General features: G+C 41.6%; 1 protein-coding gene across 1 annotated transcript in view; it reads left to right on the forward strand.

The window, feature by feature from the left end:
- Positions 1–17175, forward strand: part of LOC126188074 (uncharacterized) — a 260110-nt gene that overhangs the window by 236311 nt on the left and 6624 nt on the right. Inside the window, exon 6 of the mRNA XM_049929523.1 lies at positions 5963–6170. Within this exon, the coding sequence (XP_049785480.1) occupies positions 5963–6170 (208 nt within the window). The remainder of the gene's footprint in view (positions 1–5962; positions 6171–17175) is intronic.

Consider the following 17175-nt stretch of genomic DNA (forward strand, 5'->3'; position numbering starts at 1 on the left):
AATTGATCTTCCCGGAGGTCGGCTTCTACTAGTTTTTCCATTCGTCTGTAAAGAATCCGTGTTAGTATTTTGCAGCAGTGACTTATTAAACTGATAGTTAAGTAATTTTCACATCTGTCAACACCTGCTTTCTTTTGCATTGGAATTGTTACATTCTTCCTGAAGTCTGAGGGTATATCACCTGTGTCATACATCTTGCTCACCAGATGGTAGAGTTTTGTCAGGACTGGCTCTCCAAAGGCTGTCAGTAGTTCTAAGGGAATGTTGTCTACTCCTTGGGCCTTGTTTCGACTCAGGTATTTCAGTGCTCTGTCAAACTCTTAACGCATCATCACATCTCCCATTTCATCTTCATATACATCCTCTTCCATTTCCATAATATTGCCCTCAACTACATCGCGCTTGTATAGACCCTCTATATACTCTTCCCACCTTTCTGCTTTCCCTTCTTTGCTTAGAACTGGGTTTACATATGAGTTCTTGATATTCATACAAGTGGTTCTCTTTTCTCCAAAGGTCTCTTTAATTTTCCTGTAGGCAGTATCTATCTTACCCCCGGTGAGATCAGCCTCTACATCCTTACATTTGTCCTCTAGCCATGTCTGCTTAGCCATTTTGCACTCCCTGTCGATCTCATATTTGAGACGTTTGTATTCCTTTTTGCCTGCTTCATTTACTGCATTTTTATATTTTATCCTTTCGTCAATTAAACTCAATATTTCTTCTGTTACCCAAGGATTTCTACAAGCCCTCGTCTTTTTACCTATTTGATCCTCTGCTGCTTTCACTACTTCATCCCTCAAAGCTACCCATTCTACTTCTACTGTATTTCTTTCCCCCATTCCTGTCAATTGTTCCCTTATGCTCTCCCTGAAACTCTGCACAACCTGTGGTTTAGTCAGTTTATCCAGGTCCCATCTCCTTAAATTCCCACCTTTTTGCAGTTTCTTCAGTTTTAATCTACAGTTCATAACTAATATATTGTGGTCAGAGTCCACATCTGCCCCTGGAAATGTCTTACAATTTACAACCTGTTTCCTAAGTCTCTTTCTTACCATTACATAATATATCTGAAACCTGTCAGTATCTCTAGGCTTCTTCCATGACAGTTATGATCTTTGATAGAAAATCTGGATCATCTCGAACTGTTGTCTGCAGTTCCATGCGCGCCTACACGCTATGGTTGCTCTGGTCGGTGTTCAAACGCCGAGGAGTGAACATAGCTATAATTCCTCATGTTCAGTTCATCAGCTGTAACTCACTGACACATCCCTTCGAAATTCTACTATTTCCACAAACATCATGGATTGTCTGCCTAAAATTTCAGAATTGTGCTTGACGATGTTTGGCTCGAATTTTCGTTATCTTCCATGCATTCCGGCCATATTTAATTCGCTTTAACCAGTCAAATGTGCTTGCCTGACTCAAAGATTGCTCCCCAAAAGCCTTCCTTAACATGCGGTGGTTTTCAGCTGCAGATTTATGGAGCCTGAAACAAACCTCAATACTGAAATTGGTAATTGCCTGTATTAAATCGCAACTGTGACTGAATTAGAGAGTCACGTACAACATTACTTCCTATCATAGATTTTGCTACATAAAGACGACGAGGAAATCAGAGACATTTTAACCCATGCGGAGGTTTACTGTCGGGAGTCCTTACCTAATACCATTTGAGGTCGGGAGAGGAAATGCTACAAATGATACCGTTACTAGAAGTACCGTCCGGCACACCCCTTAAGGTGGCTTGCGGAATATAGATATAGATGTCGATACAGGTATATTACGTGGTGAGTTTGAAACCGGGCCGCTGTTTCGCCTCATTTCACTGCACTGCTAAAGTAATACCACGCAATATCACTGTCTAATGACAGACAGCTTGTGTGGCATAGCGGTTACAGATTATGCACACAAACCTTCCCCGGGAAACAGGCTCTTGCGAAAACAATATCAAAATCTCTACTGTAGCTTCTGAGATTAGTCCTCACATACAGAGAAACGTAGCGGAGGACATTAATTTATATATGTATAGAATGTTAAATAGCTCTTGTTGAAATGTAACTGCTGTATTCCGAGATTTCCTTTGTTTACCCTCGCCATGTATCCAATTTTTACAATAGCCTGTAACAGGAAATACTAAGCTCCTGACCCATTTTAACTATGATCTCCTCTATAAGAGATTTGTACTGGCAATTGGGTCCCTGATTCTTTGGTAACATGTTATTTCCAGTCTCGTAAGATAAGTCAGACGTGCGGAATATTCAGCGACCACGTATAGCGCAATTGTCTGAATAATAATCTGACAGCCTGTTATGAAATTTTGTTGTGTATTAACAGAAGTTTCGTCTTACAGCATACTTTTCAGAGGATGTTTGTAGATTTACAATTTATACAGACTGCACTCACAAGTGCAATGAATGGATGAGTTCTATAAGGACAAATCCAATTACTTTAAAGTTAACAGCCGTATTTTATCCGTTCAGTCCAGGGTCTAAGAACCATTGTGCGTATGATTAATTGGTTGGTTGGTTGATTCGGGAGAGCGGACCAAACAGCGAGGTTATCGATCCCATCGGATTAGGGAAGGATGGGGAAGGAAACCGGTCGTGTCGTTTCAAAGGAACCGTCACGGCATTTGGCTTAAGCGATTTAGGGAACTCACGGAAAAACTAGATTAGGATAGCCGGACGCGGGTTTGAAACTCATCCTCCCATATGGGAGTCCACTGCGCGACAACGCTCGGTTATGATTAATTGAAATTCAATTTGATAATTAGTAGGCGATGTGATATGTTGCTTTTCTTATTGTGAAAGTTACCAACTCTCATATTTTAAAGTCAGATGCTGCAACGAATTTGAAGTACACTGTCTGATAAAAGGATGAAGCACCCAGAAAAGGAGACGGAAACGAAATGAAATTTCACGAGTTGGGAGGTATGTGATGTCATTTCAGTAATTACGGTATCGAGGCAAATTTACAATGAACTTGGCGGTATGAGTCCTCTTACCAGTACGACGTTGCACCCCATCTGACCTGGAAGAATGCACTGATTCGTTTGGGGATGGTCTGAAAAACAAGAAGTTGTATCCTCTCATGCGGTGAGCTGGCGTAGAGCTGTTGTAAATTGTCCTTGGTATCTTGGGTACTGGCACTGGGATGGAGTCGATGCCCAAGATGATTGTACACATGTTCTGTCGGGGGAAGATCTGGGGATCTAGCTCAGCATCGCGCAGACAGTACATAGAGCCGCGTGCGATATGTCGACGAGCATTGTATTGTAGAAAAATGGTACCACGATAATACCATGACAGGTAATACACGAGAATGCAGGATGTTCGTGACATAGCGTTATGCCGTCAAAGTTCCCTAAGTCAGTACTAGCCGCGACCTGAACTCGTGTGGCTTCCAACACAGTAGCGCGAAGATTAACATCGCTGCGTCTGTCCAAAACTCTGGAAGAATAGGACATCTTCCCAGGCCACCTCCATACTAGCTGACAACGACCGTACGAGGTAGTGCAGAACCGTGATTCATTGCTGACCACAAAGGGCCGTCATTCACCAGCATTCCAAGCTTCCCCGTCGCGGCAATAATCCAGACGAAGCCGTTTGTGTTGTGCTGTTAACGGCACCTAACGCGTGGGGCAGTAATTAACTTGTCCGGTGGTTTCTAGTCACCGTCCTATGGTACAGAATGATACAAACGTTCCAAGAAGATCACTATACGTTTTCGGATGGTAGATGCAGATACAAACGGGGATGGAACTTGCTTGGTGCACAATACAGTGATCCTCCATTAAGGTGTTAAGGCAAGAACCTTGACGACGAGGATGCTTGCCTCACGTTCCCAGGCTGTCCAAGTCTGGACACTGTCACAGAGCTAAGACACTGCACGATTTCACCAGCCAGCCAAATAGAAACCCACGGCGATGCTTCTTCAATCTCTGGAAGGTGCTGACAGCGCGGCCTCAAACGAGTACGGCCGGCTGCTGTGGCCGAGCGGTTATAGGCGCTTCAGTCCGGAACCACGCGGCTTCTACGGTTGCAGGTTCGAATCCTGCTTCTGGCATGGATGTGTGATGTCCTTAGGTTAGTTAGGTTTAACTAGTTCTAAATCTAGGGGCTGAGGACCTCAGATGTTAAGTCCCATAGTGCTTAGAGCTATTTGAATTTGAAACGAGTACGTGGTATCTCTGTTTTCTTCACAGTGTTCACTAAATGCCTTAAGATTTTCACGCCTCTCATTTACCCTGCTGGACGTGGTAACGACACTAAACAGGAGTAACACTAATGCACTCTGGTGGCCGTTCTACCCCTAACATAGTGTGACAGCTGTAAGGCCAACCGAAGGTTTGTAAATGTAAGAAGTTACATTGAAATCCATGTCTTCTGGGTGCCTAACTTTATTTGCCTGGCAAAGTGCATAGTTAAATTAAATAAACGATAGTCATTTTCTTCATTGGGGTACAGCAGTAGTGTTGATGGTGTGGTCTTCAGCCCCAAGATTGTTCTGATGCTGTTCTCCATGCTGCTCAGTCCTGTGCAAGCCTCTTCATTTCTGAATAACTACTGCAATTTTACATCCTTTTGAATGTGCTTCCTGTATTCATCTCTTGGTTTCCCTCTATTATTTTTACCTCTGACACTTACCACCAGTACTAAATTTGTAATCCCTTGATGGGTCAGAATGTGTTCTGTCAACCTATCGCATCTTCTAGTCAGGTTGTGCCACAAATTAATTTTCTTTCGAATTCTAGTCAATACCTCCTTATCAGTTACGTGATCTACCCATCTAACCTTCAGCATTCTTCTGTAGCACCATATTTCAAAGACTCTGTTCTCTTCTTGTCTAAACTCTTTATCTTCCAAGTTTCGGTTCCATACTTCCTCTCAGAAAATACTTCCTGACACTTAAACTATCTTAGATGTCGACAGGTCTCTCTTCTTCAGAAACGCTTTTCATGCCATTGCCAGGTCACATATTATATCCTCTCTACTTCGGCCATCATCAGTTATTTTGATGCCCAAATATCATAACTCCTCTAATACTTTATGTGTCTCGTTTCCTTATCTAATTCCCTCAGCATCATCTCATTTAATTCAACAACATTGCATTACTTTCATAATGAAAACATGCTCTTGGTAGGCTGCATTCTTTTGATTATCTATGCGATTAACCAATTTCAACTTTTTGTCATTCTCAAACACATATCTTCAGCTACCAATTCATATTACATTATAATATATGGCTGGTACATGTGAACTGGAAAATGATGCTGTAAGCTTAAGATACTTACTTGAAAATGACCAGAGGATGAAGTTGACCAATTGCATAGACAATAAAAAAGTACAACCTACCTGGACCATGTTTTCATTCTCAGAATACTTTAAGGCTGTGGGCCCCCACTAAAATAAAATTTTTGATACGCTCCATTATGATTGTTTCGCTTCTGTTGATGTTCATCTTCTACACTCCTTTGAAGACGCTGCCCAGTCCATTCAACTGCTGTTGAAAGTCCTTTGCTGTCTGTGTCGTAATTACACCATCATCGGAAAATCTCAAAGGTTTTATTTACTCTCCTTGGACTTTAATTCCTATTCCAAGCCATATATTTATTAAAAGTTATTCCACTTCGGATATTTTTGACAAGTATTCACTTTGTTACAGCTTGCACGACTGGTCGCTTAAAAGTGCAGTAAGTTTCGACGTGTTGTACATTACAACTGTTGTATACTATAACTGTAAAGCACATCGATACCTACTGTGCTTAAAAATGGCCTGTAGTGACGAAATTAGCCAGTCGTGTAAGATTTAATAAAATGAATACTTGTGAAAAATAGCCGAGGTGGCGTAAATTCGAAATGCCTTTTAACAAGCGACAGTAAGCTTTCAAGACGGGCAGTGGTGTTGCCGGTGGAGTGGAGTCAGCTGTTGCCGTGACACGTCCCTTGTTGGTGCGCAGGCGCTGCGGAACCCGGAGGTGGAGGCAGAGGCGGTGCTGCGGCAGCTGGGCGTGCCGGCCAGCCTGTCAGAGGGCTCTCCAGCAACAGCAGGCTCCAGTAGGCGCTCCTCCATGACGCCGTCGCTCAGCGAGCTGGAGGCCGCCATCTCGGACCTGCTGGAACAGACGCAGGCCGCCGACGGCGACGACGATGACAACGGCTCTGCGGGTGAGTTCCGCAGCAGGCTGGAAAGCGGAGGCTCAGGCAAGCAGGCTGAGTTTCCCTGGCGGTGGTGACGTGACTCACTACGAGAGCGTAGCGTCCACTAAGTGGGGAAACCCCTAAGCAGAAACTTGTGTGGTGAAGGCTACAGATTAACGATACATGTAGGAATGACTATCTTTCCGTAATTGGGTTCAGACTTCGCCTTTCCTAACGAGCACCTCTTTTCAACGCACATTGCAGAGGCTAGCATAGATCCACAGACACTGAATGAGGGGACTGATGAGCAGCGGTATACACCTACTCTGCGTTTATATCAAACGCCACAGGGGCCACACATCTCGCCTTTCAATGGGAAAAGGCTTTAAGTTTTGTTTTGTTAGTATGACCAACAAGTAAATGAATCATCAACTTGAGATAGTGTTATTTTTATCAATACACCAGGTGCTTACAACGACGTCGACTGAAAAATCAACATGGCCAAAATCAGTGTTGCCAACACAAAAATAAAGTCACCCAAACGCACTGACAGCTACATAAGAAACACGTGCTTCACATATTACATGATCATCCCTAATATCGTCATACTATAACTCTCAGGTAACGAGACGCTAGGTAGTGAGGCGTGCTGTATGCCATAATGGTGACGTCACTTGTAAATCATATAACCATACGCTCAATTTGTTATCCTTATTAAAGCTTTACGAGATGTTGGTATATGATGGAATGACAGAATACTCATCAACTTTCTGACTTGTTTGATGCGGCCCGTCACGAATTGTTGCCCTGTGCAAACCTTTTCATCTAAGAGTAGCAATTGCAACCTGCGTCGTCTAATATTTTCTGGGTGTATTCCAATCACTGTGTTTCCCTACAGTTTTTACCCTCTACATTTAATACCATGGAAGTTATTCCCTGATGTCTTAACAAATATTCTATCATCGTGTCCCTTCTTGTCATTGTTCTCCTTTCCTTTCCTCGCCGATTCTACGGACAATCTCTTCATTCCTTACCTTATCAGTCCACCTAATTTTCAACATACTCTTCCAGCACCACATCTCAAATGCTTCGATTCTTTTCTGTTCTGGTTTCCCCACAGTCTCTGCTTCACTATCATACAGTGCTGCGCTCCAAACATACATTATCAGAAATTTCTTCTTCAAATTAAGGCCCGTGTTTGATACTAGTATAATTCTCTTGGATTTGATACCAGCAGACTTCTCTCGGCCAGAAATGTCCTTTTTTCCAGTGCTAGCCTGCTTCGAATGTTCTTGCTTCGTCCACCATAGCTTATTTTCCTGCCTAAGTAGCAGAATTCCTTTGCTTCGTGATCCGCAGTTCTGATGTTAAGTTCCTCGATGATCTCATTTTGGCTACTTCTCATTACTTTTGGATTTCTTTCATTTACTCTCAGTCCATAATCTGAGGACAGCAATGTCATCAGCGAATCCTATCATTGATATGCTTTCACCCTGAATTTTAATCCCAATCTGGGACCTTATACTTAACGCAAGACAGAACGTGGTAGTAAGGATTGCTAATGAGGAAAGAGATAAAACAGGCATTAGATTAGCAAGTAGACAAGAACATCGTTTGTTTTGTTTTTTAATGTTTTCTACTATTGCTGCGATGGTTGTCTGACAGTAGAGGTTTCCTTGGTCTCTCCGTATCCTACGTTGAGCCGGCCTCCTTTCAAACTATACAACTGTTTCAAGTTTTCCGATATCCTCCAACTTAAAAAAACAGTCCAGTCTGCTCCATACAGCCTCCGCCGCCCGTGTAGATGCCATCAATATTTATTGAATTCATTCTTAGAGGTGCACGAGATGTATCCACCATATAAAGTAAGTCAAGATATCCGAATACCACAATGCCACAGAAACGTCTCAGTTTTTGGCAAAGACTCTGTAATCGGTTTTGTGCCAGACGTCGATAGTCCAATGTCGCTGCAGTTGGTGAGCTCCGCCTTTTCCATTCCGAAAGTCTGGTAATCTTAGCTGCTGGAAACGAGAAACAATTTAATCCGATCCGAAATTATGCACATCAGTGGCACCGACGTGGTCCTTCAGCTGCAACAGGTTGCGTCCCGTTCACTAGGATGACTCCCGCTGTGGAAGATACAGAGTGCACGCTGATACTTTTTCTCTCTTTGAGAGTCTTATTCTTAATAGGATAGAAACCAACTCAGCTATCGTCTGAACGCAACAGTCACAGTCACTATTAGTTCTAAGCACATACAATGGAACATACGACGAACTAAAGGGCTTCTGTACTTAAAAAGACCTATCAAGAAACCTGTAACGCTGGAGTTAGGTAACGAACTATACAAAATGCAGATTCCATTGATTTATATCGTTCTATCTTTTTACAAATTTTTCCATGGTTTCTACAGGTTGTGTGAGAGTACATACACAACGTCTGTTTCTAAAAGGGCTTTCATTAGTGGTGGCTAGCAAATAATATTCCAACCAGTTCGGGATTTTAACGACATAGCGCGACAACTGGACAGTATGTGGCACGGTAACTCTCACGAGGACATCATACACCTGCTTGCATACGGGACGGAACTGACCAACGCGTCACTGACTTCTTCATTTTGTGAACTCATTTTGAGAAGTCCTTTGTTTTGAAATCATCAAACTTTTCTGAAATTGTAATCATTTGTTTGCACATGTACACATCACATCTATCGATTTCCGTCCCATTCAGATATTTCTGCATGCGGGACTTTTTAAATTGCACAATACTGAAATTATGCTTGGCACCAATCAGTCAAAGATCCGTATCTACCATGTTTATACGATACCGACCATGAGGCTGTCAGCGACGATCTAAACAGCACTGACAATATACCACAGCGCTACTTACAAAAACAGCAGCACGCAGTGACGCAATGGTCCGCCGTAAGCATTGTTCGCCATTCTCTAACTACGTTTAAGACTGAAAGTTTGTCATATTACAAACCAAACATTTTTTCACCATTGAAAAGTCACTTCCTATACGGCTTTGCATATTTCCCTTGGCAATATAAATTAATTATTTCGCCACTGAGGTTCAACCGCTGCAGGCAACATAGTCCTTGCTAAGCCAGCACTCAGCATGATCTCCTCAAAATAATGGACAGCTGTCTTTATCAGCAAACTCTTCCCCGTCTCTGGCGTCAGATACATTAATTTCCTTAGGTAACGTAACCAAAATACTGGCGTTAGCACAGGCGGCGACGAACGCTCGTAATCATTCAGAGCAACCACGACGAGAATTTTGCTACGCACATTTATCTTCTAAGCAATATAATTATTGACTCACTATTCTTTGCCTCACTTGAGAGACATGGACGAGTCCATTCCTCAGGATCCATTGCACTCAAATTGCGTCCTATTTTTTCTTTCATCGGAAATGTGTAGTAGAAGGTTCGAGAAGACACGTTGGAACTTCTACTGCAAACAGCTTCCGCCCACGCCATCGTCGCTGCTGTTCGCCTGTTTGTTTTCCCTCGCGCTCACAGGAAATCAGCAAACATGGCTACCGCGTTCATCTTTGAATTCTGCTGCTTCGCTGTCTTCAAAACTCCATATAAAGCAAACCACAGGTTCGATTTATAGATGGATTGCCGCAATGAACTGGAATTTCCCACTGCATATTCAGTTAAGTGAACTTACTTTATTACGTAATATTACGGTCGGTAAAGAGCGTGGGCAATGAAATGAAATATCACTGACACTTCTCAAACTGTAACTCTACGTTCTCTGCTATACACAACCAACTACACCGAATTAAGTGCTCTTAAATGTTATTAATAGATCGAGGCGAATAAAATCAATGTAAACGCAGTGACATCAAATTGTATTTGTGTGACTTACTGAGATATGCCAAACCTTCAATGCATTCGACTCTTTTCATTAATATCCATGGTTGAGGGACACGCTACTGTCATCCACAGGCATCGTTTTTCCAGGGACAGTACTTCCGCATATCCGCATATACCTCTGGTGCTAGTGTTCGGAAATCAAAAGTGGAAATTCCAGTGACAGTTAATATTTAAGTCCGACCTAGAGGCGAGATCAGGTAGCATAGTGGTTGAAGGAACCGCTCGATATATGCAGGAAACCCGCTTTCGAGTTCCGGACTGGCACAAATTTTGAATTTTCGCTACGTGCTAACTACAAACTTCCGTGTCACTAATGCAGCACGAAGTGTACAAAGTATAAAAGCCTCTAACTGTATCTCTATGCACTCTGGTCGACATCGCTGCTAAAACAAAAACTGAGATTAATGACACTATTCAGTATATGCTTGAAACCTGTTTGAAAAGTGGGCCCTATTCTCAAAATCTACAGATCTATATGAGAGTTCCCATCATCCAAAAACTGTGAATCGCATAGGAAACCTCGATAATGGGTCTATGTAGGAAATACTCTTTAGTTTGTAAGCCACCCACTTTGTTTTGTAATGTCCTGAGTACATTAAAATACGTCTCCAGAAAAAATGCCCTGGATGTGTATTCCTTTTAACGTATAGTTCTGCTGAGCAATGACGTATAACGCAGTATGACTATATTTCAAACACACAGTCAAGAGTAGGCAGTGCTTGGTTTGCGCAAAGGAGGGAATTGGGGGCGTAAATGAATACTTCAATGGATTTTAGAATCACAAATACTTATAGCAGTTTCATCATCTCATTTGAGGAACATGTAAATGGTCCACCTTGTAGGTAAATCATGAGCAGTGAACATGCGTGGCTCCATCTAGTAACCTAACACCTTTTCACACAAATCGTGAAATATAGAGATGCACAGCAACCACGTGAAACATAATATGACATGCAGTAGACAGTTTTGGAACCTCCGTACCATCGCTTACCTTCCAAACTGTGAAGCATGCAAAGAACAGAAAAAGATTTTTGCTGATTGCAATGCTGTGCCGGCCGGAGTGGCCGCGAGGTTCCAGGCGCTACAGTCTGGAGCCGAGCGACCGCTACGGTCGCAGGTTCAAATCCTGCCTCGGGCATGGATGTATGTGATGTCCTTGGGTTAGTTAGGTTTAATTAGTTTTAAGTTCTAGGCGACTGATGACCTCAGAAGTTTAGTCGCATAGTGCTCAGAGCCATTTTGAGCAGTGCTGAAAAAAAAAAAAACACGCTGATAGCGTCTATCCCTCGCAGAGACTAACATTCCAGTTTAAGGCAGCGTGTGGGTTAGAGATCGTACTAGAAAATAAGTGCAGACTAAAAAAGTGCAGACCAAGCCACGTAGAGCTTCTTGTCTTTAAACATATTTTCATCAGCGATATGAGATTGGAAATAAATAGAAAAAGCTTCACGTAAATGCATGATTACTACAAGTCGGTCCATAATCAGCGAAACAAGAAACAGTATAATTGTCCTTACTGGACCACGTGGTATACAAAAACCACTTAAGGAAGAACTGAATAATGATTCCAGATACGTTAGAAAATATAACGTATTAGAACATGCTTAATGTGCAGATGGATTAATGAAAAGCCGATACTGTGCGATGGGCATCGACAGATAACTACCTCGCTGACCAACGAAATTTAAGTTTGAACATGGCTAACGGCACGTTAAAGATCTGAAAATGTTGCAAGCAAATACTGCGCTAAGGTACAAAATGCAAGCTGCAGTCTCAAAATTCGTTTGTAGCTTTATATGTGAGAACTGCCATCAGAAGGTAACTTCAAAGTAAGTTACTACGCCAGAAGTCCACAGCAAAAACGAGGAAGTTCAGCAAAGAACACCGCAAGAGAAGCTTGCCGAACACCAACCGGAAACAGTGACAGGGACAGACAGAAACAGGAAAAGGCGACCTAGCTAGTCAAAAGCATCTAAAGCCATGAAAGACAGGCGGAACAGAAAATAAGGTTTACACAGATGCTTTCAAGGATGGCAGAGCACAAAATAGAGGACCTAGCACCCACTCCAAAGTACACGAATGTTGAACATTTTCGTCTGCGTGTACAATCTATGAGTTTCCTGTACTACGGATTATTAAAAAACATGGCAAATACGTTGGATAAAAACTATCTAGCGCTGGAATGCAAGTATATTCGACTCATCTGTTGAACTGAATATGCGTTCTAGAGACTAAGAAGAAAGGACTGTGTGCAGTGAAGCACAGAGCGCGCGTTCTCTATTGGTGAATTTTGCAACTTGGCAGATTCAATAGTGTTTGGCACGATTATTAAGTTAGGACTTACGCTGTGACTTGTTAAGACTGAAGAAATGGCTTGACATCTTTTAAGACCCACAGGAAGGCTGTTGTTCGGCTCATAATATTCGTAGGTCTACGGAACCCGTTCTAACGCAAAACCGGGCCACAGTCGTTACGTCTCTGATGCGTAGGAAACCTTGAACGCAGGAAAGCTAGTGCCGTTGCCTCCCGTCCAGGCGTTAAAGCCACTGTACGGAACAGTCGGGGCCGGAATTCTTGAAGGAATGCTAAGAAAAGTACTTCCGGACGCGTATTACTATATATCTATAATTATTATCTCTTAAGGAATAAAAATAACGTAGCGCACATAAATGCAAGGATTAAAAAATCTAGGTTTTTGAAAGGATACGTGCTTTCATCGGCGTTTGATTCCATTTTTTTCTAGTTTCAAGTGTGTAATGGATAAGCAGCTAAGTAAAAAGAGACAATTCATAGGCAAATTATATACTTGAATTTCCATCCTGATTTCTTAAAAGATGATTTTTCGCTAACATGAATGGTTCCTTGCAACATAAATAATGCGAATTTCACAGACAGTGGAATCTCACAATGGGCAGACCCGATAAATAATATTCCCTTCACTCCAAATCACTCTCAACGTTCTCGGATTTTCGTACCGCAGTTTTTGATGAGGAATTGCGGTCATTATTAATAGACGAATTCTAAGTAGCTCCTTGACCAGGTTATGCTGAGCAAATATAAAAGCTTCTGCGCATCGTCTTCTATTAGTGTATTTTAACCCAATGAATGATTATTTATGGTGCGCATTCCTCTGCCTCAGAGCCGCTAGTTGCCGCTGGCGCAGTTGCTTCGTGCTTTGCTCACTCGTTAAAACATTTCTATGTAGATTTTGGTTTATAGGCCAAGGCTAAAGTGGATTCGGACGTTTCAAAGAAGAGGAACGAAATTTTATCTTGAAATAGTTCATTTTATGTATGAAATATTTGAAAACGTGATGCTCCACTCAGAGGAACTACTTTTTTTCGACGGCTTCTTTTCGTGCGTGCTCCACGCCTCTTTGTTGGTATTTCCTTCGTTCTGCTTGCCAAAATTCTGCGTAATGTCTTGATATATGATGAGTCGCTTTTGGTGTTCGAGTTGGGCGTCCAGTTTGTGACACTTTATGTGGAGAGGATATGCCCGTGTCCGAGAGTAATCACGAATTCCAATATACTGTTTTCACATATGCACATATGTTTGCATCGAACTCGCAAAGTCTAATAAACCGCAGAAATGTCCTTTGATAGTGTTTTTTTAGTCTGGTCCTTGTCATTTGGTAGTTTCACAACTGGGACTAGATCCTAGCCACGCCTCCCATATCCTTGTTGCAATCCGTGACAACACCTGGATTTTTCTCGATGTCATTCTTTGGATTTATTTCTTGTCGTCATGGAACAAGCTGACCAACACAACGTCTTTCTTGACCTTTCATCTCATCAGTATGTGCTTGTTCCTGTACGATGCTACGTCATAGTCCATCTAAAGTTTTTCACTCTTCATTAAGTCACGGAACTACTTTCCATTTTGACGCATTGTAAGGACAACTTCGGTGTTCTTGCTCCTTTGTTTGTCAACAAAATCTGGACTAGTGTACCAACTGCCGAGGTATATACAATAACTCTTTCCGAGCTAATTATGATCAAGCTCCAAAATAATTAGAAAAGTTATTTTCTCGTCGGGACAATGACTGCCATAATTTATGTCCTTGCCCGTGTAAACAATGGAAAAATGTTATAACTGGGCGAGAATACATTATATTGCCTGACGAGAGGTACCATCTAGAGCAGTAATCATTAACTAATAGCGTTGTAACATTAGCCGGTCTGAAACTCGTCATTCCCATTAACTACAAGCCACAGAATGCCACGACGAATACACTGAAAACATGTAGACAATGTTCGGGTGTATCCGTTATGCCCACTTAAGGGGTTAAGCAACAGCTGGCACTGCATGACTTACAGCAAATGTGACATGTATTTACTTAGCGTTAAAATGTATGCTACGGTATAAAAAAGGTTACTGTTGTACGGAATGGTAATTTTATTTTATTGTAAAATGCTACTGACACCTCGCGCTGAAACCATTGTTCTTGTCCATATATCCAGTGGAGCTAAGTGAAAGACTGTAATTCATCGCGTCCAGAGAGTGAATTTTTACGTATGTACAAATTAAATAGTGACCATTGACGGGTAGGTCCTTATAAAATTAAGTCTGCAGAAGGAGTTCAACAGCAAAATTCTCTGTCTCTGCAGGCTCATTTAATAAATATTATATTTTAACATGAAACATTTATTGTTAGAAAATGATATCGGATAGCACAGAGCAGACTTTGGTGGAGATATCTTATACGAGTACACAGAAGTGTTGCAGACAGTGCTCAAACGATGATAAACTTACGGAAATTGGTAGATTTTTGTAATTTGCAAGCATGGGGGTCCCTTATAGGTGGAGACTCCACTATCCGTTAAAGTTAGTATGATTTTATTTCCTTAACATAAAATAGGCAGTGCTAGTTCTCTCATATCTACGTTTTTCTTCTGTCTGATTAACATCGCACCGTCAATGGTCAATAAAGTAATTAATTCTCGTACAGAGCATAAACCGTGACAGTAATCCTTTATCGTTATCCGAAAGACGTTTCGCCTATTCATGGTAGGCATCTTCAGCGTTTATAATAGATAAGAATATTATTTATGAGAGCTATTTTTTTAAAAGATCCGATCGGTTGCGAAATGAAAACCACAGTGAAAATCAAGAATGTTTTGAATTCTTCATTTGTGCGGCCATATGACCCGTAGTTGCTTTACACTTCCTGAGGGTATTTTCTTTCCGTTGTTACAACTACAAGAGAACGCGTGTTTTTTCACCAGACGCATTTAGCGTTATTGAGGTAAAGCATTATCAGTGGTCTGTAAATTAAGATATCTTTAATTACAGGCCGCTGATGATGCTTTACCTCAATAAAGCGAAACGCGTCTAATGAAAAACAAAACCCTCACATTTTCTTGTAGTTGCAACGACGGAACGAAAATACTCTCAATAACGTTTTATTTTCAACATTTTGCTTCACCATTCACTTACGTCTCTACATCGTCATAGAGCTGACTAGACATTTGTCCTAGCGTTGTACCAACTTTCCAGTGCCTCGTCATAAAGACAGCCGGCTGCGCTTTCCACCAATTCTCTACGCTGGTATACAGCTCTTCATCTGTGCCAAAATGCTGTCGTCGTAGACAGCGGTTCATGTGAGCAGAGGGATGAAAATCAGAGGGCTGTATGATGGGTGATTAAACACTTCCCATCCAAAACGCTGCAAGAGCGTCTTTGTTTCAGCTGCAGTGTGTGGCCGAATACTGTCATGAATAAGGACAATACCTGATGACAAAATTCATCTTCGCTTGCCCTGAGTTGCCCTTCGTGGACGATTTTCCCGAATCGTTGATCCACTCGCTGAACAAGATTATCAGCTGACACTTGCTTCCTTCCGTGAACGTGTACGTCCTGCTTCAAAAGTTCCGGCATAATTTTCGCAGTTTGGTTTCACGCACGACAATTACCTTATATGGGCTGTTAGAAATCGGGAAGAAACCATCAGCATGAACAAATCGGATGAAAGCATACATATCACACCTGACAGGAGACTGTTGTTCTGGGCATCTTTATATGCTGTCCGTGCCCCGACAGACAGGACCTCACTAGCACTGTGATGTCCACACCTCAATGTCCACCATGGTGCCCGTTCTAAGAATGAAAAATTCTAACAAAATCTTCGTGCCTTTCTCTAAAACATGGAATAGGAGAGGGCTGACTAGCAGTAAAAACATAATAGGACTGTAGGTATTCCGATAATGAACAATTTCCGAGGGAATAAGTGACATCATATATCTTTGCATCAGTTTCAAGTAAATATATGTATAGCCTACATCTTAATTATTGATACGTCTTAAATACTTACACTAGTCAGGTAAATGCATTTTGTAAAACATTAAGTTGTAAGATTAAATAAATTTTAAAGGTGCATGATTAGCGTGATAGAATACGCAGCATAATTTGTGAGTTTACTACTATGTTCCATATTCATGTTATTATTCGTGTGATATCGCAAAGCAATATTAATTAACACTGTAATTTTCAGTTAATACACACACACACACACACACACAAACACACACACACACACACACACACACACACAGACACACACACACACGCGCGCGCGCGCCCGCACCCTCGTTAACGAAAAACATGACCATTTTTTCGTGTGATACGATGTAGTTCTAACTAACCATGGGAATTACAAAACGTAATACTGCCCCAAATGTGGAAAACATTTATCACAGATGGAATACCTAGTTTTGGTACATTTTGTCTACAATTATAGTAGTAACCAGAATCGTCATGCTGAAACTAAAAGGTGCAGTTGGGGATGATTTGAGTAAGCGTACAAATCCACTGCCTTGAGAGAGTTTGCTTCGTCACTGAGAAATACTTCCTAAAAGTTATAAAGGCGGCAATGAAGCCCATCGCTTGTAGACGAAGTCCCAACGAGATAAAAAGTCGAGCTGCATACAATTTCCTTTTTCTTTGCTTTTTCACTGTCCTTTTACGTCAGCTTTTAAAGAACAAACAGTTTAAATTGTTGTTATTGTGGTCTTGAGTTCGAAGACTTTTACGATGCTGCTTTCTTCGCTAGCCTATCCTGTAAAAGACTCTTTTGTCTCTCCCTATACGTCCACTTGACCCTGCTTACTCATCATCATCATTCATATCTCACACAATGCAGTA

The sequence above is a fragment of the Schistocerca cancellata genome, chromosome 5 (genome assembly GCF_023864275.1).
Source record: "Schistocerca cancellata isolate TAMUIC-IGC-003103 chromosome 5, iqSchCanc2.1, whole genome shotgun sequence".
In the NCBI taxonomy this organism is placed as follows: domain Eukaryota; kingdom Metazoa; phylum Arthropoda; class Insecta; order Orthoptera; family Acrididae; genus Schistocerca; species Schistocerca cancellata.